At 41.2% G+C, this 26,252-nt stretch overlaps 1 protein-coding gene across 2 annotated transcripts in view; it reads left to right on the forward strand.

The window, feature by feature from the left end:
* Window positions 1-1,148: 1,148 nt before the first annotated feature.
* SH3GL3 (SH3 domain containing GRB2 like 3, endophilin A3) overlaps window positions 1,149-26,252 on the forward strand; it is a 73,785-nt gene continuing 48,681 nt past the window's right edge. For both annotated transcript variants that reach the window (XM_073304065.2, XM_073304064.2), the window contains exon 1: window positions 1,149-1,465. Coding sequence is in view for 1 of the 2 variants with exons in the window: in XM_073304064.2 (XP_073160165.1) it covers window positions 1,421-1,465 (45 nt within the window). In the remaining variant the exon portion in view is untranslated. The remainder of the gene's footprint in view (window positions 1,466-26,252) is intronic.

Consider the following 26,252-nt stretch of genomic DNA (forward strand, 5'->3'; position numbering starts at 1 on the left):
AAGAATCCTGAGTCAAGCCCCACCACGTTATTCCTTTGCCACGGGCACTGCTCAATTAAAGAATAGTATTATTACTATTAGTGTTACTAATCATTTCTCTTACTATTAAAGGAGGTGAATTTTGACTACACCAAATTTGGATCAGAAATTTTGTTTTTGCCTGAATACAGATAGCCCTATTTGCAAAATTTGGATCCATGACTTCGGAATTTGAAATTTGGCTGAGTTCAGGTGCGTGGTCTTGCTGCTGCCCCATCCCTTGATCATTATTATTAACCAAATCAGTTCCAAATCACTCTGGCAATGCCTTGCCTCTTCTTTACTGTATTTACATCTTCCAAGTTTTTTGTAGCAATCAAAATCCTGTGCCAAACGCAACAGTGAAATGCACTATATGAATGACATAGGTGTAGCATAGATAGATAGGTAAGCAGGTCTTGGGGGGGGGGGTGTCTGGGATGGGTAAATGAAGAAAATAGAAAGAGAGGAAAAATTAGAAAAAGATGAGAAGAAATATAGGCTGCTGGTGTATTAAGTCCACAGCCTATCATGGTCACCATTAGTGTTTCATTGTTTCCTTGCAATCCCCCAACTGTTTTTCTCTCTCCCCAGCTGCAGTCTCTTGTCTTACACTTAGATTTTAAATGCTTTGGGCAAGGAACTGTCTTTTTGTTCTGTTTGTACAGCGCCTAGCACCCTGGGGTCCTGGTCCATGATGAGGACTCCCGGGTGCTACAATAAATAACAATAATAGAGATGTGGGAAAGGTGCATGGGATTGACTGGACAGAGTTACTGGTTAGAGATGAGGCGAGATAAAGAAAGAGAAAGATGAGACAGAGTGGCTGAGAGATTGACAGGGAAACTGATTAGGGAGCTGGGCAGCCAGCCAGATGGATAAAGGGATAGGCGGCCAGGCCTCCGGGTGCTTGGAGAAGTGTGCAGCGTGGGAATGATGCCCCAGCCTGCATTCAGACGTTCCTGTGTGTGTGTTCTCGGGCTGGTAGCAGCCTGGCAGGGACCTCTCCGGCCTACTCAACGCTCCCTCCCTCCCCGAGGTGCTGGAAGCTCTTCGCTCCCTCCTTCTACCGTCTCCATGCAACACTGGAGCGTGGGCGTCATCGGATTCCCCAATCGGCAGACAGCAGCGGCTCTCTCATTTGCATAGACTGCGCCGGGGGCCAATGGGCTGGCAGCTGTGGAGCCCGTCTGGAAGGCGATGTTTCCAGCCGCGCGCGGGGTTCCAGCGCGGGGGGTGCCCGTGACAGAGCCAGCGGCCGGGCTGGCACGAACAGCCGCGAAGGGACGGGCCGGGCCGGGCGCTCGGCCTGGGCAGCGCTAGGAGCCGCCTGTTGTTGGCTGCGGTGCAGGCTCCTGGGAGCGGCTGCTGAGCCCAGAGCAGCGGGCGCCGCGGGGACAGGATGTCGGTGGCGGGACTGAAGAAGCAGTTCCACAAAGCCAGCCAGGTCAGAGCAGCGGTCCCCGGGGCGTGCCCCAGCTGACTGGCATGCAAGGGTAACCCCTGCGCGCCCTCTGCGGGGAATTACCCCCTCTCACGCAGGGGTTTCCCTTCACCTTCTCTGTCCAGGTAGCAGGATTACCCCCTCCCATACAGGGTTACACTTTAACCCTCCCCTGCTGGGGGTGGTTACCCACTCACCCGGGGGGTTACCTCCAATCCCTCCCCTTCCAGGGAGAGAGTTGTCAAACTACTCTCATCGCCCCCTTGTACCCTGGAATTTATCCCTTTATTCACCCGGAAGGATGATCCCCCTTGAATCTGCCCTTCCTGAGGTTGGATTACACCCCTCACCCAGGACATTACTCCCCCCCCCATGCTATTATTAATGTTAATTAATTGTTTTGTGGCACTGCCCCAATCAAGGATGTGCTAGGTGCTGTATACAGGTCTCTCTTATCCAAACTATTAGTTACATCATGTCCCTCCACAAATGGCCCCTTTACTAGTCCCTCTGGGGGACTATCCTGTTGTTCTCCTGGATTTACTCTTCCATTCTGGGATGTCACCCTCTTGTCTTACAGGGGTTATCCCCTTCCAAGGAGTTTCTCCCATTTCTAGGTGTCATATTCTATCATCCATTTCTAGGGGACTTTACCACTCTCAGCTTCCAAGGAATTGCCACTTCTCCTCTTCCTCTCCCCATGGTTCATCTTTTACCGTGATCATTTCCCCTCCTATTTTCTACCACCTTTATGTCATGTGACTCTCTTACATACTTTTGCTGATTTTCTCCAGGATATGAAACCCCCTTTGGTAGCAGGTGAATTGATTGCAGTGTATCATGAGCTGACATGAAAAGAATGTATTTTTGCTGATAGTTTCAGGAGCCATTCTCTATAGCTGAAGTGTATAGAAATCTGTCCAGTGAAGATGCTGAGCACCAGACACCTGTGTAGGTTAGATTGTTTGTTTGTTTGTTTGTTTGTTCTAAGCCCCAAGAGCTATGTAATTCGGTTTGCTATTATTAATGATAATGGCAGCACTGAAATCAGCTGTAACCTGTTGAGTCTAGTTAGGCTCAGCTTGTTCTTGCTGTGAATGGGGAAAATGAAGGTTCACTGCCTGATTTGATTGATTGATTTCATTTTGTTGTGTTTTGTTGTCTTTATTTCTAGTATCTGATGGTTTGTGAACAATGCACACACATCAAAAATGTTTGGAAGGGAGTCATGTTCTTGTCTTTCCTTGCAATAATGTCTTTTCAAGGCATCTGACTAATGTTTGGATGAAACAGTGTTACGAATCTACATGCTCTGCTCAACTCTCATCATGCCCATGACAAAATGTGGAGACCCCTAGATAAAGATATTTAGGGGGTAACTTTAAGATAGTTCAGGCTTGTTGTGCACCTTGAGTGTAAGATCTCTTATGATGATAAATGGTACAACCTTAAGTGTGGTGCCTTCATAATACAGACAACAAAAGCCCCATAGCTGAGGAAGTTAGAGATGTAACCCACAACAAAAGCAACATACAGTGTAGAAATTGCCAGTGACAGTGTGTTGCAATCTACCCAATCCTCTTGGAGATAATGAGCTAACAGAAACCAAAGTGGTGTATGTCTGGAACAAGATAATAGAAATGTAGTGAGATGTGATACTGCACTGCTTCCAATATTTAGTACGGCATATAACTAGGACATTTTAAAAAGCACATCATGACCCAGAGCCTGATGTTACTCCTATTGTGGTCAAGACAAAGCTCCCACTTCTTTCTGTGGTGCAGGATTGAATCCATAGTATGAAGTAAAGTGACTCAAGACACCTGTGATTCTTAAGTAAAAGCAATAGTATAGCTGAAATTCCAAGGTGGGCTGGGAGCGAGGAAGGCATATTGCATCGTGTTCTCGAAAATGCTGAACAAAATCCAAGGCAGTCGTTTTAGAACAAATTCTGGAAGAATTCAGCAGCTAGTATTGGGTGACATGGAACAGGGTAAAGTAGTAGATGGAAAACACGCAAGAGAAATTAGGAGTTTATGTATCATCAAAATTGATATGCTGTCTAACTAATATGACTAACCCTCACCAATCCATCCTCCCCATGCATATACTCATATACTTTAAACTAATTTGTAGCAGACAAACAAGGAGAGCAAAAAATAAGCCAGGGCAATAAAGAGGTTATGCCAAATGAAAATATTATGATAGAATTAAATTTAGAGAGTGTACTTATAATAATTACAAGACAAGCAAATGTGGAGCATGAACGGAATATTGCTCATAAGGGCTTTTTATTTGTAAGTGCATAAAGAATAAGAGATCATTGAAGGAGGCATAAGTATCTCTCTGTATATGGAATGAATAAGAGATGTCAAGGATAACTGTTGACAGAAGAGGTAGGAAGGCTTTGCTTGGGGGGAAAAATGAAATTAATTCTTTGCCTTAGTGTTCCCAAAGAAGGATGGGGGCAGATGACAGAAACAGGCAAATTTCCCAGAGGAGGGTGAGGAAATACTAAAGGGAATGAGGATCATGCCAGGCATGTGATAAAGAAATGAGAACATTTAAAGACTGACAGAACTTGAAGACAAGAAATCTAAAGAAAGAAGCAAGTGAGATCAGAGTCTACACTTACCAAATGCATTAATAATGTTGAAAATACAGAGATCTTGGCATTTCATGTTACAAGAGATTCTTATCCTGTTACAACAGGTGGGATATTCTGTTCGGCTGGCATAACCCAAAGCTCTCTGTTCCAGTCTCTTGAACCTGGAATTTCATGAGTATATGTCTCCATTTATTGTAAATATAACTTACAAAATTTGTCATTGAACTGCTTGCTGCTCTTGGGACCAGAGAAGACTTCAGAACATTCTATAAAAAGAGAGTGCTTTTTCATTTTCTTTCTGTGTTGCAGTTTTTACATTACCTTTCTACAAGCTTCTTGTCCGTTAATTTTACTTACAAGTTCTGAATTTCAGGAAAAAACATAATTACAAAATGTCTTATAAACCACAAACATTTGAATTGACTATTTAAATAACATGGATATGACTTTAAAATGTTAATGTAGTTTGTCAAAACTTGTGAGCAAATAAATTTTGTTTTTGTTTTGTTTTAAAGGTCCTAAATAAAAGTGGCCAGTTTTTACTGCTTTAAAGGAGTTCACAGAAAGTTGATGACATGGTCTTACTTCTTTGGTCAGGGTACTAAAAGATTCTCTTGCCTGTGGATTTGTAACTGTATTTTTTAGTTCATGATAAATGTTTGTTTCCTGAAGTTTTGCCCTATTTGAATTCCCCCCCACCTTTAGAAGTACAAGTCCACAATGACCCTCATTTCATCAGCCCACTATTTGGTAGTAATTTTTGATGGTTAGTGATAGAAAGCCATGAGATGTCTGTCTTTTATTTACTACATGAACTCAGCTCTTCATTGCTATATCAATTGTACTTTTGCCTATTTCAGCTTCTAGGGGCAAATTCTGCCCCACCTTATATCCTGTGCAAGCCCATTGACTTCATTCTGGTTTCAGATGGTGTAAGTAAAGTTAGAATTTGGCCTTAAATACATAATAGCTTTTTGGGGGTGGTAGTGAAAGAGTTGAGAATCTTGAATAAAACTAGAAAGGCAACAACCACTTTATTATGTATCTTATTTAGGCTGAATTTAAATACAGACAATGCAAGCAAACTGGAGCCAGGAGCATTCTCATTCCCATGTACCTCCTCTGACTGATAAGACACTTAACCAATGATGCACAAGATAGAAGCACTGGAACATCAAAATAACTCTCATTGGTCTATCATTGGCTCTGAGGGCAGGACATTTCTGAGAGCTGATTAATTCTATTATGGGCCTCATTTACAACACAGGTTTTCTCCTGTTTATTGATATATTTCCAAATTGAAATTAAAAAAAAAAAAGCAACCTACAGAGAACTTTCCTTTTGATCAATAGCTTGTCTACCACAGTTGTAGCTTCTGTTTCCTGTTTTTTAACTCAAAAACATTTTGCCACAGTAAGTTTGTCTTACTTTTTTGTACTGCTTTTGTAATCCTTTCATATCACAGTTACAGGTGTGTGGTAACCTAAATTGTGGTTGTATTTCATTTTCAGGTTAAGCTAGGAATGTTTTTTAGAGAGAGGTTTCTGTTTTTAATAAAGCTATAAACAGAGATGGTGCATCATGTACCTTAAACTTAGGAGCTATTATTATTTATTGAGCTCCAAAACTGTGTAAGGCCCAGCAGCTGAATATAAGGAGACACGAGCTGGTATTTTCAAAGGGGCTGGGCACCACTCAGTGGGAGTTGAGTGCCTCATGCCCTTATTCTCCTTTGAGAATTAATGCCTTGGTGTCTGAGTCAGGGAGCTTTCAATTGAACTCTCAATACATTTTTGGCTTTTTAAAAAATATACTATGATTATAAAACCTGTGGTTAGTGCAGGAGTCCTTATGCAACAACATCTTCTGTATTTACAGCCTACTCAAACAACTCTGCTTAAATAGTTATCAAGGATATTCCTTGCATTGGCTTCTGAAAGATAGCAGTAGTAGATGTTAATGATTGATGCCCAAAGACTAATGATGATTCATCTAACAATGTCAAAGGAAATTTTATCCTGTGATCTTGTCTCTTTATATGCCCTTAATGACACAAACGTCTCTCTAGGTAATGGATCTGTAGCAAATATTTTTGAAGGCCTCCTTGTATTGATTGTACGGTTTGCTGTCGCCAATGCCTACTTTCAGGCCAGAGGCTGATCTCTTTGACATTGTTCTAATTACACTGATTTAAGTGGACTAAATCAGGAGTAACTCTAATGTAAGTATGATCAGAATCAAGAGCTTAGTTACTTCCTTACGGAAGAATGTGTCTCTGTATGTCTTTCTTTTCCTCTTTCTTTAATGTACATATCTCAAAGGTGGATGACATTAGCCTGCATGTAACACCCCCACTTGTTATACCTTTATTTAAATCAGGGCTGACATAGGTTGTCAATGTCCTGATATTAATCAATTTGTTTTATTTTTACTATAAACTAACTCAGTGCTGTATTGAAATGGAAGGGTGTATTTACCCCAGTTAAGTTAATAACCTGTAATGTGCTTGTGTGTCTTCAGAGCACGGTGGGCAAACTTTTTGGCCTGCTGGGTATGGAAATTGTATGGCGGGCCATTAATGCTCACGAAATTGGGGGTTGGGGTGCAGGCTCCGGCTGGGGGTGAGGGCTCTGGGGCGGGGCCAGAAATGAGGAGTTCAGGGTTCAGGAGGGGGCTCTGGACTGGGGCAGGGGGTTGGGGTGTGGGGGTGTGTGAGAGCTCCAGCTGAGGGTGTGGGCTCTGGGGTGGGGCTGGGGATGAGGGGTTGGGGGTGCAGGAGGGTGCTCTGGGCTGGGACTGAGGGGTTCAGAGGGTGGGAGGGGGATCAGAGCTGGGTAAGGGGTGCAGGCTCTGGGTGGCACTTACTGTAAGCAGCTCCCTGAAGCAGTGGCATGTCCCTCTCCGGCTCCTATGCGGAGGTGTGGCCAGGCGGCTCTGCACCCTGCCCTGTCTGCAGGTGCCGCCCCTTCAGCTCCCATTGGCCATGGTTCCCTGGACAATGGGAGCTGCGGGGGCAGCGCTTGGGGCGGGAACAGTGTGCAGAGCCCCCTGGCTGCCCCTACACAAAGGAGCTGGAGGCGGGACATGCTGCTGCTTCCGGGAGCTGTACGGAGTGGGGCAAACCTTTGACCCAGCTCCCTGGCTGGAGTGGGTCAGGCCCCGGACCCACTCCCCAGAAGGAGCTCAAGGGTCAGATTAAAACGTCTGGAGGGCTGGATGTGGCCCCTGAGCTGTAGTTTGCCCACCCCTGCTTTAGAGGAACCAACAAATCTTCTGATTTCTCTGTAGTGTCTAGGAGAGGGCTGGACACTACAGAGCACACCATTTTGGGGAAAATTTGGGACTGGGAGTGTGTTGGGGTCAGCCTGCAAGAAGTAACTAAGACTGTTAGAGACCAGGGAGTGTGACTTATGTGCTTCTGGCAGGCTTCTGGGGTCAGAGTTGCTGCAGTTATACACAGACACTTAGGGTGTGACTTGCATGCTTGATGCTACCTGTGAATGTCCCAGGCAGAGAGTTACAGTAGCAAAGCATTTGGAACACTCAGGGTTACAGGGTAGGTGGGGATTCAACTCCTTACTGGTCTGGATTATACCCTGAACTGCATAACATAGGTTAAGTGATGCTAAGCAAAAGGACTAAAATAACAGATATCTCACCCACCTTGTATCTAATATCCTGGGACCAACACGGCTACAACACTGCATACATAATGTCTTAAGTAAATAAAACTTTCCTGTGAATTACCCAATGTCCACCTTATATTTAGCTGTGACACTCTGAATGTATTTCCCAGACCCAAAGAAGATCTCTCTGTAAGCTAAAAAGCTTGTCTCTTTCTCCAACAGAAGTTGGTTCAGTAAAAGATATTACCTCCCACATCTTGTATCTCCTAATAAGAGTTTATAAATATTAACAGAAGCAGAGAATGTAGTACCTGGATAAACCAAAAAGAGGCAAATAATATATGTGAAAGAAACCCTAAGTCTCTCTCACTATTGAGAGAGAAACTCGCTTTGACTGAACAACACTTATAATTGTGCCAAGGGACCACCAACTCCTTATCAAATAAAGAAAAGGAGTACTTGTGGCACCTTAGAGACTAACCAATTTATTTGAGCATAAGCTTTCGTGAGCTACAGCTCACTTCATCGGATGCATACTGTGGAAAGTACGGAAGATCTTTTTATACACACAAACCATGAAAAATTGGATGTTTACCACTACAAAAGGTTTTCTTTCCCCCCATACCCCACTCTCCTGCTGGTAATAGCTTATCTAAAGTGATCACTCTCCTTACAATGTGTACGATAATCAAATTGGGCCATTTCCAGCACAAATCTGGGTTTTCTCCCTACCCCCAGCACAAACCCACTCTCCTGTTGGTAATAGCTTATCTAAAGTGATCACTCTCCTTACAATGTGTACGATAATCAAATTGGGCCATTTCCAGCACAAATCTGGGTTTTCTCCCTACCCCCAGCACAAACCCACTCTCCTGTTGGTAATAGCTTATCTAAAGTGATCACTCTCCTTACAATGTGTATGATAATCAAGGTGGGCCATTTCCAGCACAAATCCAGGGTTTAACAAGAACGTTTGGGGGGGGGGGTAGGAAAAAACAAGGGGAAATAGGTTACCTTGCATAATGACTTAGCCACTCCCAGTCTCTATTCAAGCCTAAGTTAATTGTATCCAATTTGCAAATGAATTCCAATTCAACAGTCTCTCGCTGGAGTGTGGTTTTGAAGTTTTTCTGTTGTAATATCGCAACTTTCATGTCTGTAATCGCGTGACCAGAGAGATTGAAGTGTTCTCCGACTGGTTTATGAATGTTATAATGTTATAATTCTTGACATCTGATTTGTGTCCATTTTATGGTCACATAAACACCACCCTATACCGGAAGCCTACTGACCGCTATTTCTACCTACATTCCTCCAGCTTTCACCCTGACCACACCACACGATCCATTGTCTACAGCCAAGCTCTGCGATACAACCGCATTTGCTCCAACCCCTCAGACAGAGACAAACACCTACAAGATCTCTATCAAGCATTCTTACAACTACAATACCCACCTGCGGAAGTGAAGAAACAGATTGATAGAGCCAGAAGAGTTTCCAGAAGTCACCTACTACAGGACAGGCCTAACAAAGAAAATAACAGAATGCCACTAGCTGTCACCTTCAGCCCCCAACTAAAACCCCTCCAACGCATTATTAAGGATCTACAACCTATCCTGAAGAATGATCCAACACTCTCACAAATCTTGGGAGACAGGCCAGTCCTTGCCTACAGACAGCCCCCCAACCTGAAGCAAATACTCACCAGCAACCACATACCACACAACAGAACCACTAACCCAGGAACCTATCCTTGCAACAAAGCCCATTGCCAACTGTGCCCACATATCTATTCAGGGGACACCATCACAGGGCCTATGATCAGCCACATATCAGCCACATATCACATCAGCCACACTATCAGAGGCTCATTCATCTGCACATCCACCAATGTGATATATGCCATCATGTGCCAGCAATGCCCCTCTGCCATGTACATTGGTCAAACTGGACAGTCTCTATGTAAAAGAATAAATGGACACAAATCAGATGTCAAGAATTATAACATTCATAAACCAGTCGGAGAACACTTCAATCTCTGGTCATGCGATTACGGACATGACAGTTCCGATTTGAAAAACTTCAAAACCAGACTCCAGCGAGAGACTGTTGAATTGGAATTCATTTGCAAATTGGATACAATTAACTTAGGTTACCTTGCATAATGACTTAGCCACTCCCAGTCTCTATTCAAGCCTATTTCCCCTTGTTTTTTCCTACCCCCGCCACCCTCAGACGTTCTTGTTAAACCCTGGATTTGTGCTGGAAATGGCCCAACTTGATTATCACACACATTGTAAGGAGAGTGATCACTTTAGATAAGCTATTACCAACTGGAGAGTGGGTTTGTGGGGGAAGGTGGGGAGAAAACCTGGATTTGTGCTGGAAATGGCCCAACTTGATTATCATACACATTGTAAGGAGAGTGATCACTTTAGATAAGCTATTACCAACTGGAGAGTGGGTTTGTGGGGGAAGGTGGGGAGAAAACCTGGATTTGTGCTGGAAATGGCCCAACTTGATTATCATACACATTGTAAGGAGAGTGATCACTTTAGATAAGCTATTACCAGCAGGAGAATGGGATGGGGGGAGAGAAAACCTTTTGTAGTGGTAAACACCCATTTTTTCATGGTTTGTGTGTGTAAAAAGATCTTCTGTACTTTCCACAGTATGCATCCGATGAAGTGAGCTGTAGCTCACGAAAGCTTATGCTCAAATAAATTGGTTAGTCTCTAAGGTGCCACAAGTACTCCTTTTCTTTTTGCGAATACAGACTAACATGGCTGTTACTCTGAAACCTGTCTTATCACATAGTCCATCAAATGGTGGAGTATTTCAGCCACTACCAATCTGAATTAGGTATGATGAATCAGGAACTTACAGAGAAAGCCCTTGTATCCTGTAGCTAGATGTCAGAGCGCTGTCTGCTGTTCTCTTTTGGGTAGCAATGATCAGAAGTTTGGGTAGGAAAGGAGAGTGGGGAAAGGAATTTGATTGTTCCATCTGTTGTCTTGTGTTTTTGGTTTGGAATTATTTAATTATGCATGGTGGAATATTACATCTTTGAATATTTAAAAAATACTGCTGCCAAGGTCAAAATTTCAGTGTCTCTTTTTTCCATGTACATAGAGATAAATATTCAACCAGACAATATCTGCAGTATCCTCTTCCTCTTCCACACATATTAGATGATGTTATGTGGTTGGTGGTTTATTTTCATGTAAGCTGCAGACTGATAGTTATAATGCAATAGGTGTAGATTTTCAGTGGCAAAAGGCTCTAGAGAGACACTGTAGGCTTCTGTATATTTTAAAAAATATATTTTTTTCTTTCTAGAGAAAATGGTCCTTGGAAAATGAGAAGTTCTTTCTTCAAATATTTTGTTTTAGTAGAAGAGTGTAAAGAACTGGGAGGAAGTAGGGTGCTGTGGCTAAGGCCCTGATCTGGGACTTCAGAGATTATAGAAAAGTAGGACTGGAAGGGACCTCAATAGGTCATCTAGTCCAATCCCCTGCACGGAGGCAGGACAAAGTATTAGCTAGACCTTCCCTGACAGGTCTTTGTCGAACCTGTTCTTTAAAATCTCCAGGGATAGAGATTCCACAACCTCCCTAGGTAACTCGTTTCTCTTTAACTACCCTTACAGTTAGGAAGATTTTCCTGATGTCTGATGTAAATCTCCCTTACTGCAATATGAGCCCATTACTTCTTGTCCTGTTCTCAATGGTTAAGGAGAAAAAATTATCACCCTCTCCTTTATAACAACCTTTTAAATACTTGAAGACTGTTATAATTTCTCCTCCTGTTCCCCGGACTTCTCTTCTCTACAAACCCAATTTTTTCAAACACTCCTTGAAAGTCATGAACTTCTAGACCTTGATTCATTTTTGTTGCTCTCCAATTTGTCCACATTGTTCCTGAAGCATGGTGCCCAGAAATGGGCACAATACTCCAGTTGAAGCTTATCAGTGGTGAGTAGTGTGGAAGAATTATTTCTCATGTCCTGCTCACAACACTTACGTTAGTACATCCCAGAATAATATTTGCTTGTTTTGCAACAGTATTACATTGCTGACTCTCATTTAGTTTGTGATCCATTATAACCCCCAGATCCTTGTCTGTAGTACTCATTCCTAGGCAGTCATTTTCCATTTAGTATTTGTGCAATTAATTATTCCTTCCTAAGTGTAGTACTTTGCATTTGTTCTTATTGAATTTCATCCTATTTATTTTAGACCATTTCTCCAGTTTGTCAAGATAATTTTGAGTTCTAATCCTGTTGTCCAAAATGCTTGCAATCTCTCTCAGCTTGGTATGATCCACAAACTTTATAAGTGTACGCTCTATGTCACTATCCAAATTATTTATGGAGATATTGAATAGAACCAGACTCAAGACAGATCCATGTGGGACACCATTTGAATATGCCCTTCCAGCTTGACTGTGAACTGATTGATAACTACTCTCTGTGTGCAGTTTTCAAACCATTTGTGCACCCACCTTTTATAGTAGGTTTGTCCGAGACTATATTTCCATTATTTGTTTATGAGAAGACCATGTGAGACAGTATCAAAGCTTTACTAAAGTCGAGATATCACATCTACTGCTTCATATCTGAGCTATTCACAAGCCTTAGTACCCTGTTAAAGAAGGATATGGGTTTAGTTCCCAGCTCTGTGACAGATTTCCTATGTAACATTGAGCAAATTATGTAATCATCCTGTGTCTCAGTTCCACATCTGTAAAACAGGGATGGTACTTCCCTACTACATAGGTGTGTTGTGAGGATAAATCCGTTAACCCCTGAGACACTGAAATACTATGGGATGATCCTGAGCAAGGCAGAATTAGTTACACCTGTCATAAAAGTGTTTAGCTAGTCTGCACAGTCAGCATGTTAGCAAAATGTTTGCCAAATTTGCATGTCTATGGTGGCAGGACAGTGAGGGATGAGGGGAAGCCTCCCTAATTTTTAAGGCATTCATTTGCACAGCAGGAAATGCATGTAAAACTTTAAACATCAATAACACTCACAACGAGGGCACAATAAAAGGACTGCAGTCAAGATGGACAAGAAAAAAAGGAAAGAAGGATGAACTTGTAGTTCATCACCAAACGGAAAGCCAGTCTGGAATCTATTCCCAGCATTGCCACTTACTACCTCTGTAATAGTGGGCATGTTGCTTAAGTTCTCTGTCTCTCAATTTCTACACTTGTAAACTGGTGACAGTAATATCTATTGTCCTGGAATATTTTCAGCCTGGGGCTTTCTTACCCAAACATGTAAAATGCATTGTGATCCCCAGATGAAAGGGGCTTTAGAAATACAAATGATTACATTATTTGATGTCTGTGCAAGCCTATTTCCAGTTTTCAAATGTCTTTTTAGACTAGATATTTTCTAAAAACTGTCTGCTCTCTACAATTAGGGGTGCTAGGATGTTTAAATCCCCATGCCAGGAAACCCACATATAAGGGCATGTCTCCAAGAGCAGCAGTTGTGACCATTTCAATCTCCTTCCAGGTCATGAACTAGCAGAAGACGACAGTAGTAATGTAAACATGCATTTACGATTTCTAGAAATGGAACTCTTAAGGCTTGCAGTAGGTGGGTCACCAAGTCTGGGAGCTGAGAATCTAGTATTGACGCAGCCTGCAATTTGGAGAGTTTGCATGTGTGTATTTAAATACTATTCTCAGAAAATCATTACAGTAGAGAAAATTTGTTTTGTAATAAAGTCAGATCTGGAACTGTCTTCCTTAAGTCACGTATCCTTTTAAAATTTTCTTGCTTTATTGGAGCGTGTCACACAAGCATAATGAAACTCCAGGCTGAAGCTGACACTCCATTGTTAACTCATATTATTGTCTGAGTCACTGCAGAACATACTGTGTGATATATTACACTATGTTCTCTTGAGAACCTGCAATACTAAGGACAAGTAGACGAGTTACGCACAAATAACAGTGTCACTTTTAAATGTCCTTGTATTTATTAGTTTGCATCACTACCTAAATGCTACTTGAATCTGTCTTAAATATTACTTATTTGTTAAACATAGCCAAATCCTCTTATCAGTTACACCAATGCAGAATTTAGCCCAGAAGCCATATTTTAAATACAAAAGGACAGATTCTGCTTTCAGTTACACTGGGGTAAATCTGCAGTGACTCGGAGTATGCATATGTACTAATAAAAGAAACAGTATAAGCAAGATCAGAATCTGCCCCTCACAGCCTCATTCTATATGCACCATTCCTGTTGACATAAATGGGAGATCCCTGTGTGTTCAAGGGCATGACACAGTTGCAATTTAAGAACAAAACTAAAGTGAAGAATGAGTTGAAATATATATTCCTTCTGCTTATTGTGCGTTCCATGAATCTGGCCCCTCTGTAACTTGCATATAAACATGTAAGAAACCTGACAGTTAGAGAATGTCTCCTTCGTCACTCCCTTTGTAACAAAATTGCTGCCTTGATTTGTAATTGTGTTGTTAAAACAATTTTATATTAATACCACTTTCATGTTTGTATATTAGAACAGGAGAACTTTGTATTCTGTACCATTCTTATTATAAATGGATCTCATGCACACACACCACAGAAATTAAGCCACTTCTGGAGTTCTCTTATGGTTTGACATTTAGAAAATTGGGAGATGAAGGGCACAAGATACAATTTTTAATAACACTTTTAACAGGCCCTATTAGAAAGTGGACTGTTGAGTGCTGTCACATTGTATGTTGAATTCTACACTATACAGCCCCGTTCTCTCATCGTCATACACGTTTTTACCATTAAAGTTAAGATCGGTTACTCATATGCGTTACTCATATGTATGAGCATATATACTTTAATTTCTTAAAGCATCTCAATTATCAACAGCTGTGTAAGTGAAACACAAAAATAACTTGGCCTTGTATGCTTCCTTTCCAAAGAACAGGGCTTTGAGTCTCCGATGAGAATAAGTTCTGTTTCTGTACTACACTAATTAAACTATATTTTTTATATTGTACCTAGGTTAATGAATCCTACAAAAGAGCCATCACTGTAGTGACATCAGTCTAGTTAGGAAGAGAGTATGACTAAGTACAGAGGCTACGACCTTATATGAAATCTAGGGGTTTTTTCTATGAATGGCAATTCCAATGATCTTTGTGTGCATGCTTGTATTAGAGATTTATAGCCAAACGGAAGGGGAAATTTTCCTCTTCTCTTTGTTGAAACTTAATGAAATAGAATATTATGACTCTAATATAAGCAATGCTTAATGATAATATTTAGTTCTTATCTAGCCTTTTCCTTCCCTAGATTTCAAAGTACTTTACAAAGGAAGGTAGTATCATTGTTCCCATTTTACAGCTGGGAAAATTAAGGTACATGGCAGTGCAGTGACTTGTTCAAGGTCATATGGCATGTCAGTGGCAAAGTCAGTATTAGATTTCTTTTGTCTTTACTCCAAATCCAGTGCCCTTCAGTTAGAAATACTGCCTTCCGACTTTAATGGGATTTGGATCAGTGTAGAAAGGTACAATCCACCACTCAGTATATTTCCCCACCCTCCCCCCATTAAATTTTGCATGCAATTGCTGGTTGGCATAAAACTGTTGGTATGACCTTCATATAAATATTTTGGGCCAAATTTGTTGCTGGTGTCATTTCACTGATTTAATCAGAATTACAGCAGGGATGAATTTCGCCCTTTCCTTTAACATTTCTGATTTTAAAATGCTTCTATTACTGTCAAGTGACAATTTAAGAGCTAGGATTTTCAGGTAGTGATTAACCAGACTCTATCTAATATAGGATATCTGTCTCAGGTTGTTGCTCCCATTCAAAATTCTATACTTGTCCTTTAATTTTCCTGTTGGTAGAAGTAGAAACAGAACTTTGGAAGGTGGCCTCACTGTCTCCTAAGTCACAGCATGCTGCCAGTACGCATTGTTTTCCATCTCCAGAAGAGGATATAACACTTCTCAGTCTGGCTTCTGTCACAGCAAAGAGGGAGGAAGGGGAAAAGAAACCACATGAAAATAAATTATTAATCAAAGCCTATAACTTTTCATCCTCTTCAGCACTAGCGATTTCATTTTGCTATCTAGAAATCCCTTCCTAAGAAAGTCATGATAAGATTTTAAAAGAAAACAGGTAAAATTTTGCTGTCATTTACAGTGGTGTAAATCCAAAGTAAATCCCACAGAAGTCAATAAAAGCGGGTTGTAAATGCGGAGAGAATCTGACTCTCAACCTTTACTCAGCACAGAGTTTGCTAGCTTCTCATTTTGTGATCTTTCAAAAGCTAAATTTTCCCACTTAGTATAATTTTCTAAGCAAAATACTAAGACCATTAACTGATTCAAACTAGATAGCTGTGCAAAAAGTATGAAATATAGTAAAACCAAACAAAATAATAGCAAAAAATTGGCCTTTTCCTCACCCTTCTCTGCAGCCCCAACACACATATGCAATGGCCAAGATCTACCATCATTTACAATGCTGCAACTCAGTGGAACTTGGCCCCTCTTATTATGTAATTTACATTCATGCTAGCTTGAATCTTGATGCCTCTCTCCTCAGTGTTTCATTTCCCCTCTTATTAAATTAATGGCATGTAGTTGGAAAGACAGGCATAGAAACACAAGTGACGTTGATTTGCAGCTTTACAGTTAAAAAAAATATCAATACAAAGTTGACTGAAAGGAATCTGAAGGCTATTTTCTCTCTGTTTTTGGTTGAGCGGGAGGAAGGGGAGTATTGTTATTTAAGCCTTAATTTTAATGCACCATCAAAATAAATTAGTTTCATATTCACTGTACTGTCACTAATCCCAATGCACTCGTATTAAATGGTATTGTAGCCTCTTTTATAAGAGTACCTTGTAATCCAGCATGAATTCGTCATTCAAATGAAATAGTGCCAGAAGTTCAGAGGAATATTGGAGACTAAGAACTCAATTGGTCGTGCTCCATTTTATCATCAAATTAAAGACGTTCCAGGATTACTTAGACTCTAACTCCACTCCTTGCAGTTGCTTGGGAACATAACCTTGGCAATATTCCAGAGTACCATCACTGGGAAACGCAGGCTATTGAATTAGGCAAGGGAAAAATAAACTGGCAGAAATCTCAATTTTTGAGGAAAATGCAACAGAAGACACACAGAGTGAAATGTGAATTTCTCTAGTGGATGCTTTCTCTAGTCAGAATTGTGGAGTACAACTGCCTTCTTATTCCAAATATTTGTTCTGCTCTTCTAAAGATTGTTTATAGTGCAACCCTTCTGCCAGGTGCAGGAGTCAGCAACAAGGGCCGGGTTCAATAGCGAGGAGTTCCTCTTAACACTACAAAACAGAACTGGCTTGAACCCCACGCAGTAATCTGAGAAAATTTAACACCAGTCCCATGGTGCCTCTGAGGCAATATTTCTCCACTTACTGGTCGCTGTTCTCTTCTTTCACTAGCCACTGGAGCTTCCTGCTCCCATGACATCATATGCTGAGGTTCTGCCATTTAACCCAGCTCTTAGCAATTTCAGCTCTCAGTGATTTCAGCAGATAGTGGGGAACCTCACAGCCAGTGCAGTCTCCATGGGCACTGTCCCTACATAAGGTTGAAAGCTTAGCTCCTAGACCAGCTCAGCAGTGATGCCCACTCTAGGAAATATCAGCTGGAAACGAGGACCCTCAAGTGATTCTAATCAGCTCTGATATTAAATGCTGGAGAGGGGCAGTTCAAATGGTGTCTAAGACTCTTTGGGCAGAATCCACAGCACTAGATAGGAACCCCTGTCCCCACCCACTCTCTTTTTCACTGGGATTTGGCATCCCTACGTCCTTAGCAAGTGGGGTTCAGTTTAGGGTGACCCCTTCAACCAGGGCATACTAAACACAGTTCTGCTACCCTTTACTCACACAATAAGGATAACAACATTTCATTACCCCCGCATTCAAAATACTAGAGTGATTTGTAGCCCCAAACCAGGCAAAACTGAACATTTTGACAAAGCAGCTCCATCTGGTGTGCTAGGCAGAGCAGGCATGTCTACGCAAACACGGTCTGCTCCTGAAGTCTTTTCCCCATCTCATCACTTAGATGTTAGGGGAGAGCTCATTCAGACCCTGCTTACGATAGCAGTTGTCCAGATGGTTGCTCTTAGTAATTTATTTCCATTAATAGCTACTTCCTGTACTGAAAATTACACATATTCTTGTGGAATCAGAAATGGGATTACAGTAAATAAGGCCTGGGCCTATCAAAACTTCAGGGGCATTGACCCAACATGAGCACCTCATGGAAGAAATTAAAATTGTTATCCATAATGCTCATTTAAGAGTGCCTGAAAAATCAAAATCCAGTAAAAATGACTGTTTCTCTTTTGTGAGAGACAAGGTGGATGAAGTAATATCTTCTAATGGACCAACTCTTATTGGTGGAAGGGACAAGCTTTCAAGTTTCTCTTCCTCAGGTCTGGAGAAAGAAACTAGTGTCCAAGCTAAATACAAGATGGGACAGAATGTTAAGCATCAAGGGTTCACACATGTCACTGGAGGCTGGTTAAAATTAAGTGGGCAATTTAACATCACTGTAGTCACAGGACAATGGAGGGTTAATAGGCAGCAGGGTGTGTTACAAGTTGTAATGGGCCATAAAATCAGTGACTCTGCTGGACAATGAAAACTATGGACTTAACAAAGTGATGAATGTAAATTCCCAGGCTTATCTTTTGAATCGGTTTTATTTGAGGATCACGACAGATATGGAGTGATTGCTTTGTGAAAAAGTGGTCATCTATGGGTGATACAGTGCTTTTTGTCTTTTATCATTTTTCTGTGTGAGCTCATTCAAGAGTGTAGTGATTGTCCAGTCTCACTCCATAGTTGTTGGGGCATTTGATGCCCTGGATAAGATACTCATGTGTTGTGATAGGTGTGTGTAGGAGCCATGGATCTTGAGAGGTGTGTTTGGTGGCGGGGGGACAGACGGACTGACAGTATTGATTGTTATAGCAGTGGAGATATGTCTGTAGGTTTTGCATCTGTTGTTTTTGCAGCATCAGGTGCTGCTTTGAGTTAGTGTGTCCTGGTCTGTGGAGAGCTTGCTTCTGATGATAAGGTTTGGGAGTGGTTTGAAGGCCAGAAGAAGAGGTTCAGGAAAGATTTCTTTCAGGATGGTGGTCCCCATCAAATATGTGTAGTAATTATTTAATGATACCCTGTATGGGTTCCAGTGTGGGGTGGTAGATGATAAGTAGGGATATGTGGTTGGTGGGCTTTTTTTTTCTCCTGAATTGAAGCAGTTTCTTCCAGGGTATTTGGGTGGCCCATTCCATGATGTGATCTACTTCTTTGGTGGAGGTGTGTATCCTGGATTTTTTCTTCTGAGCATATTCTGTAGTATCTGAGTGCCTGGTGTGACAGGGTCAGGCCAGATGGCTACAGGAGCGTAATAGAAGGCAGATATATTAGCCCCAGGCTAAGTAGGTCCCTTTTCCCTGGGTAAGGTAACAGGGAAGGTTCAAGAACAATCAGGAACCTTCTGGAGACAATTAAGACAAGCTGATTAGAACACCTGCAGCCAATCAAGAAGCTGCTAGAATCAATTAAGGCAGGCTAATCAGGGCACCTGGGTTTTAAAAAAAGGAGCTCACTTCAGTTTGTGGTGTGCGTGTGAGGAGGTGGGAGCAAGAGGCACTAGGAGCTGAGAGTGAGAACGCGGACTGTTGGAGGACTGAGGTGTACAAGCATTATCGGACACCAGGAGGAAGGTCCTATAGTGAGGATAAAGAAGGTGTTGGGAGGAGGCCATGGGGAAGTAGCCCAGGGAGTTGTAGCTGTCGCACAGCTGTTCCAGGAGGCACTCTAGACAGCTGTATTCCACAGGGCCCTGGTCTGGAACTCGGAGTATAGGGCGGGCCTGGGTTCCCCGCAAATCCTCCCAACTTCTGGTCAGACACAGGAGGAGTCGACCTGGACTGTGGGTTCAGAAAAACGGCCAAGCTGAGGGCTGCCGTGAAGCTCCAAGGCGAGCAAATCTGCCAGTAAGCGCAAGACCCACCAAGATAGAGGAGGAACTTTGTCACGCTGACTATAAATAACATTTCTTGGTGTATCTGGTATGATTACTGGATCTGTGGCGGTAAGTGTGATGATCTTTGGGTTTCTTGTATATAGTTGTCTGTAGCATTCCATTGGTGAAGCATTCCATTGTGTCCAGGAAGTTCATGCTGGTGTGGGAGTGCTCCAGAGAGAATTTGAGGGATGGGTGGTGGTGGTTGAAGTTGTGATGGAAATCTATGAGGGAGTCTAGGTCACCTGTCCAGAAAATGAAAATATCATTGAGGTATTTCAGGTATATCACTAATTTTGTGGCACATTTGTTCAGAAATTCTCTCTGAAGGTGGTCCATGAAGAGGCTGGCTTATTGAGGAGCCATCCTAGAACCCATGGCTGTTCCCATGATGGATAAAGTGTTTGATGTTAAATGTAAAATTATTATGGGTGAGGATGAAATGGATGAGTTTGGAGATGTTTGGGGTGGATTTCTGAGCAGCGTCCTTTATCTTGTAGATATTTGAGGCAGGCAGCGATGCCATCATGGCGAAGGATGTTGGCATATAGGGAGGTGTGATGTCCATGGTGGCAAGGAGGTGTTCTGAGGGAGGTTGTTAGTGTTGCACAGTTTTTGAAGGAAATTGGCTGTCTTCTGGAGGAAACTGGCCCTTTGTGTGGTCAGTGGTTTGAGGATGGCTTCTATGAGTCCTGACATTCCTGCAGTAAGAATGCCATGGCCAGATATGATGGGACTGCCTGGGTTCCCTTGTTTGTGTATCTTGGGAAAGATGTAGAAGGTCCCTGAGCTGGATTCATGGGGGATGAGATTGTAGAGTTTCTCTTGGAGTTGTTTGGGGAAGGATTTGATGATATCCTTAAATTCTTGTGTGAATTGTAGCGTGGGGTCTTCTTTCAGTTCTTTATAGTAGGTGGATTTGAGGAGTTGTTGGTTGGCCTTGTTGACATAGTCATCACAATTGAGATGATGGCACCCTCTTTGTCTGTCTGTTGATTTGATTGGTATGTTGTGATTAGATGTTAGGGACTGTCCTCTGGGTGGTGGAGAGATTGTGGTGGATATAATGTTCGTTAAGGATTTCAGTGTCCATTCTACCCCACACCCCAAACTCCCAAGCAATTGATAGAATTTAAGTTTCAGATTTTCTTATGTATTCAGTGGTTTCAAATGAATGAATTTGCTGAAGTTCCAGATTGTAGACCAACAAAAGCACGCAGTTTTGTCAGTTAGTTACAAGTGTCTGTATATATACATTCGAAAATGCAGTTTTGTTTTTGCCTTCCTCTGAGGGGCAAAGTTGAAGAGGACTGAATGTGTCTCCTTGGTTTTGTTTTAGTGACTCTCTAAGATAAAATTCACTCACATATCCAATGCTACAACAGGTTGCAATGCTTAATTATAAGGCCTGTTTTGTCACAGAGTTCTCTGGGATAAGACAATATACATTAATTGGAGGAAAGTAAAAAATGGTGCAAAATTGGCGGCCTTAATGATCTTTGTGTGTTAGAAGCTGGCTTATTGTCATTAGTTACTTTGCTTGTTTCTGTAGCTGTGAGCCCTTTATACCTCCTTAACATGCTGTCTAGCCTATTTGCTCTTCCAGTCATCTTTCCATTTTATAAGGTAATTGCCCCCAGTTTTCTCTGCCCTCAAATACTTTATTTTTGTAGAGATTCCTTCAAAGTCTTTCCACCAATTATCTCTATTTTGATTACTCTAGGAGTCAAGCTGTATTTCCAGATCAATTAATTTTGTCTATTTTTGATTAAGTGTATTTTCCTACAGCACATTCAGTGCGAATGTAACCTTATATCCCTTCAAGGGGATAGTCCTTACCAATTTTTTTAAAGTGAAGTATCTTGACTTTTTAAATCCAGTTATAGCTTCTGATATTTTGTATGGTTCATAAGCCATTAATAAATTCACTGGTAGTTATCCTTTGAGGTTTGATGATCCATTTTTATAGAGTCAAACAATACATTTTGGATATTATAGTTTGTATTCCTCTTTGAGGACTTTCAATTTGTAAAAATAATTGGTGGAAACTGCTGCTTACTGACGATGATAAAAAATTGCGATAATCCATAAAAAGAGATTATGGTTCATAATTATGGAAATGTTAAAAGCTATTCAAAGGCCTGACCCAATACCCAACTGAAATTAGTTCAAGAACTCCTATTGATTTCAGTGATCATTGGATTAAGCCCTGAACGGTGTGATTTACACTCTTTGTAGTTGAGGACAAACTCAGGCTTGCGGGGCTCAGGTCCTTGCAGGCTTTGCTAGAGCCTGGGCTCCAGCCCAATCCCAGACATCTACACAGCAATGAAACAGCCCCTTAGCCCTAGCCCTGTGATCCTGAGTTGATCCATAGCCATGAATATCTAGTTGCTGTGTAGACATACCACAGAGCTCTTCTTCAGGTGTGAAGTCTGAACAGAAGTTGTTCCAATAAAAGATAGGCTGAGAGACAAGATGGGTGAGCTACTAACTTGTTACATTATGGCTTTGAAATGTAGATCCTGAGACAGATAAGTGCTATATATATTAGAGATGGGCCTGAACCAAACTGCCGCATTCAGGTGCTCCCAAACTGCAGGGAAGTTTGACTCCAGAGTTAAGCTTTGTGGATCTCTTTTATATAACACTTTGTATCTAAAGATCCCAATGTGCTCCACAAACTATACATATGATATAACTACAGCAATATCTGCAGGCACCACTGGAGAGAGGGGGGGAAGAGATGGTGGCCTTTAAGCAGACCTTAGCAATACTCCACAGAGATTCAGCATAAAATACAAGAAGATTAGTTGGAATATTTTGATTTATGAACATTTGTCCTGTGTGTGCTAAAATATATAACCAGAAAGCCTAACCCCTTTCCTTGAGTTATTTGAGGTTTAGTACCAGAGTAAATACTAATATTAATAGCATGAATAAAAAGAAGATGTTTGTAAATCGGATTAAGAACTGGCTAATTGACAAAAAGACTACAAAAAGTTGTCAGTAGGGGATTATCATTGAATGGTGGTGTTTTTTTAGTGGGGTTCTGCATGGATTGGTACTAAGCCTGACACTATTCAACATTTTCATCAATAATCTGGAATTAAATATAAAATGACTACTGATAAAATGTGCAGATGACATGAAGATTGGCAAAAAGGTAAATAATGATGAAGACAGAGCAGCCATACAGTGCAATCTGGTTCACTTGTTTATACTAGGTTCATTCAAACAAAATGTGTTTAAATACAGCCAAATGCAAAGTTATACATCTGAGAGCAAGAAATGTAGGCAATACATACAGAACAGGGGACTGTAGCTTGGGAAGCAGTGAATCTGAAAAGGATCTAGGGGTCCTAGCTGACAAGCAGCTCAAAAAGAGAAATGGGCTAATTTAATTGATTCACATGGCATATCTTTTAATTCATTCATACAGCAACCCTAAAGATGTTGCCATTGCATTGCTTGATGGAGTATTTTTTATATGTTCAGTTTCTCAGATGTAACATGCTAAATGTTTCAAATGAACGTTTTTTAAATAAGCATTCTGACATGCACAGAGCAATAAGACTATAACTCCACTAACAGTTTCTGTTATTCTAACAGATGAAACTGGAGTAATTCTTATGTTTAGCACGCCCATACAATCCAACTATTCTAAGTTGCATGAAAGTAAGTTCAATTTCTATTGTCTTGGAGTTTTTTAATGTAAAGTGAATTAATTTTAAGTCTGACAATTACAACTCTCCAGCATAGCTTATCATTAGTGTTGATTCAGTAGTGCTGTGCAGGAAGCCTGCCTGTGCCTGCCTTTTATTTGCCTTTCTAGTATTCAATACACATAAAAATTGCAATATGTGCTTAGATTTCATTCATTTAGAAAAATTCATTCAAGCTGTTTGCAAGGATTACTCATTTTTAAAGTCTTAATTAATGAAGAACAATGACATGAATATTGAATGAATTTTGTCATCCTCCACAAAAATATCTAATACCAAGCAAATATAGCAGACACTGAAAATATATTTGAATAGATGTCTGGGTCAGGAATCAAATTTATATTAAAAAAAAAAAACAATGAGCTGATTTAGCAAAGGGACTCGGGTGTTGACTGATCCCAGCTTTTTTTTTATTCTTTCATTTATTTTTCCACAAAGACTCTTTTGAAATCTCAAAAACACTCTTAAAGTTGTAAACATTATTAATAAATGATGAGCTCATTTCCATAGATGTTTTCTGGTCACCTTATCACTTGGTCAGAATGTACAAGACCTCATCCATGGCTTCACTATGTGTCTACAATGCATCTATCATAAAATTCCCATTGGAAGCAGTTTTGCAAGCTCCAGGGATTTAGATTTAAGTGATCACTCAAGTTGTGGTTAAATGATCTTATTTTACATTCCTTCAGCTATGCTCTGTAGCAAAGCACATTTATCCCTTTCTCTCACTGGTCGTCAATAGGAATCTTTGACTACAAGGCATTGTGCCCACACAGGGGTTGAAATTCTTCTTGATCTCTTGCACTAGCATTTCAGGGCTGCCTTTCAAAGGGGCTTCAGTTATAATTTCTTCTTTGTCTGTGTGTTGAGCTTTACCTGGCTACATGTGCAGTTGGTCGACACTCAGATGTTAAAATCATTTGTCTACCTGCTCAGGAATTAGTGTTGCCAAGTTGTACATCGGTGCTCTCACACACAACTTTTCACAAACACAGAAGGAGGTCACTGTTTGAAAATCAGTTTCTGCATGTCTTATATGCTATGGGCCCGACTGGCTGCACAGATGTGGAGGAGTAAACAAGAATCTTTCCTACCCCCACCGCTTGCCCCACAGCACAAGAGTGGCACACCACTGTGACGGGTTGGGTCACAGAAACTCCCCTGGGACTGCCACCTGTTATGCTGGGACTACCTCTGAGCCCGTTTTCCCTAGCATCTTGGGACTTCAGTACCTTGCCTTGTTGAGCCAGACACACTAGCCTGCTACAAACACAGGCCCAGGTCCGAACCATGTCCCACAAAAGCTGCAGGCTTAACTGAAAACAGCTTAAGAAGTGCTCCTGTCTCCAACACCCAGATACCCAGTTCCCAATAAGATCCAAACTCCAAATAAATCCATTTTACTCTGTATAAAGCTTATACAGGGTAAGCTCATAAATTGTTCACCCTCTATAACACGGATAGAAAGGGATGCACAGCTGTTTGCTCCCCCAGGAATTAATTACTTGCTTTGGGTTAATTAATAAGTAAAAAGTGATTTTATTAAATATAAAAAGTAGGATTTAAGTGGTTCCAAGTAATAATAGACAGAACGAAGTAAGTTATCAAGCAAAATAAAATAAAACATGCAAGTCTAAACCTAATACAATAGGAAACTAAATGCAGGTAAATCTCACTCTTAGAAATGTTCCAATACGCTTCTTTTACAGACTAGACTTCCTCCTACTCTGGGTCCAGCAATCACTCATACCCCTGTAGTTACTGTCCTTTGTTCCAGTTTCTCTCAGGCATCTCTTTGAGGTGGAGAGGTTATCGTTTGAGCCATCTGAAGACAAAATGGAGGGGCTTCCAGGACCTTATATAGTCTTTCTTTTGTGCAACATCACAGCCACAAGATAGGTTCTCTAACCACCTGAGAAAGTCACATGTCTATGAATGATTCAAGTTTTTTGCAGGCCGACCCTATCATTTACATGTTAGTTTGAATGTTCCCAGGAAAGCTCAGATGTGGATTGGTGTCTCTCAATGTCCATTGTTAGTTAAGTACTCCCAATTACTTGAATAACCCCTTCACACTATGTTGACCAAATCTGGGTGGGAACGGGTCCTACAGCAAACACTTCAAATACAAGCATAGAATGCTCATAACTTCAGATATAAAAATGATACATGCATACAAATAGTGTGAATATATTCAGTAAAGCATAACCTTTTCTAATCTATGTTACATGGCATATCTAGCATAAAACATATTTCAGTCATGTCATATTTACACTCATAAGCTTATTTCTGGAAAGCATTATGGAGTGCAACGTCACAACCACATCAGTGACTGCTTGCTCCTGGACCCGTTCCCACCCATCCTGAAAGCAGGTTATGAAAAGAGAGGCAAAGAGGGATGGAGAAGCAGAACCCTAGCTGGGCAATGCAGGTCTGAACCACCCATGCTAAGGCTTAAGAACCACAAGCCAGACATACATATGTTTCTGCGTGCAGGATTGCATGTAACAAAGTTGTGACAGCTGAACACTGGCTTGCTCTGAGGTGTAGCAATAAAGTAAAGCAAGAAGAAGCAGGGTCTTCCTCATCTCAATAGCAGTCACAACAGTAGCAGCTGAGGTGGGATCAGGGACAATGATGCAAACAGCAAGCTTATTTGTGTTTTGTTTTTTCTTCTGTTATTGAATTGTGCTGTAGAATGCATAGAATCCTTAACAGTCTCAGTAATGTTTGAGGCTGGGGGGTTTGTTTTTGTTT

Source organism: Lepidochelys kempii, chromosome 10 (assembly GCF_965140285.1).
Source record: "Lepidochelys kempii isolate rLepKem1 chromosome 10, rLepKem1.hap1, whole genome shotgun sequence".
Taxonomy (NCBI): domain Eukaryota; kingdom Metazoa; phylum Chordata; order Testudines; family Cheloniidae; genus Lepidochelys; species Lepidochelys kempii.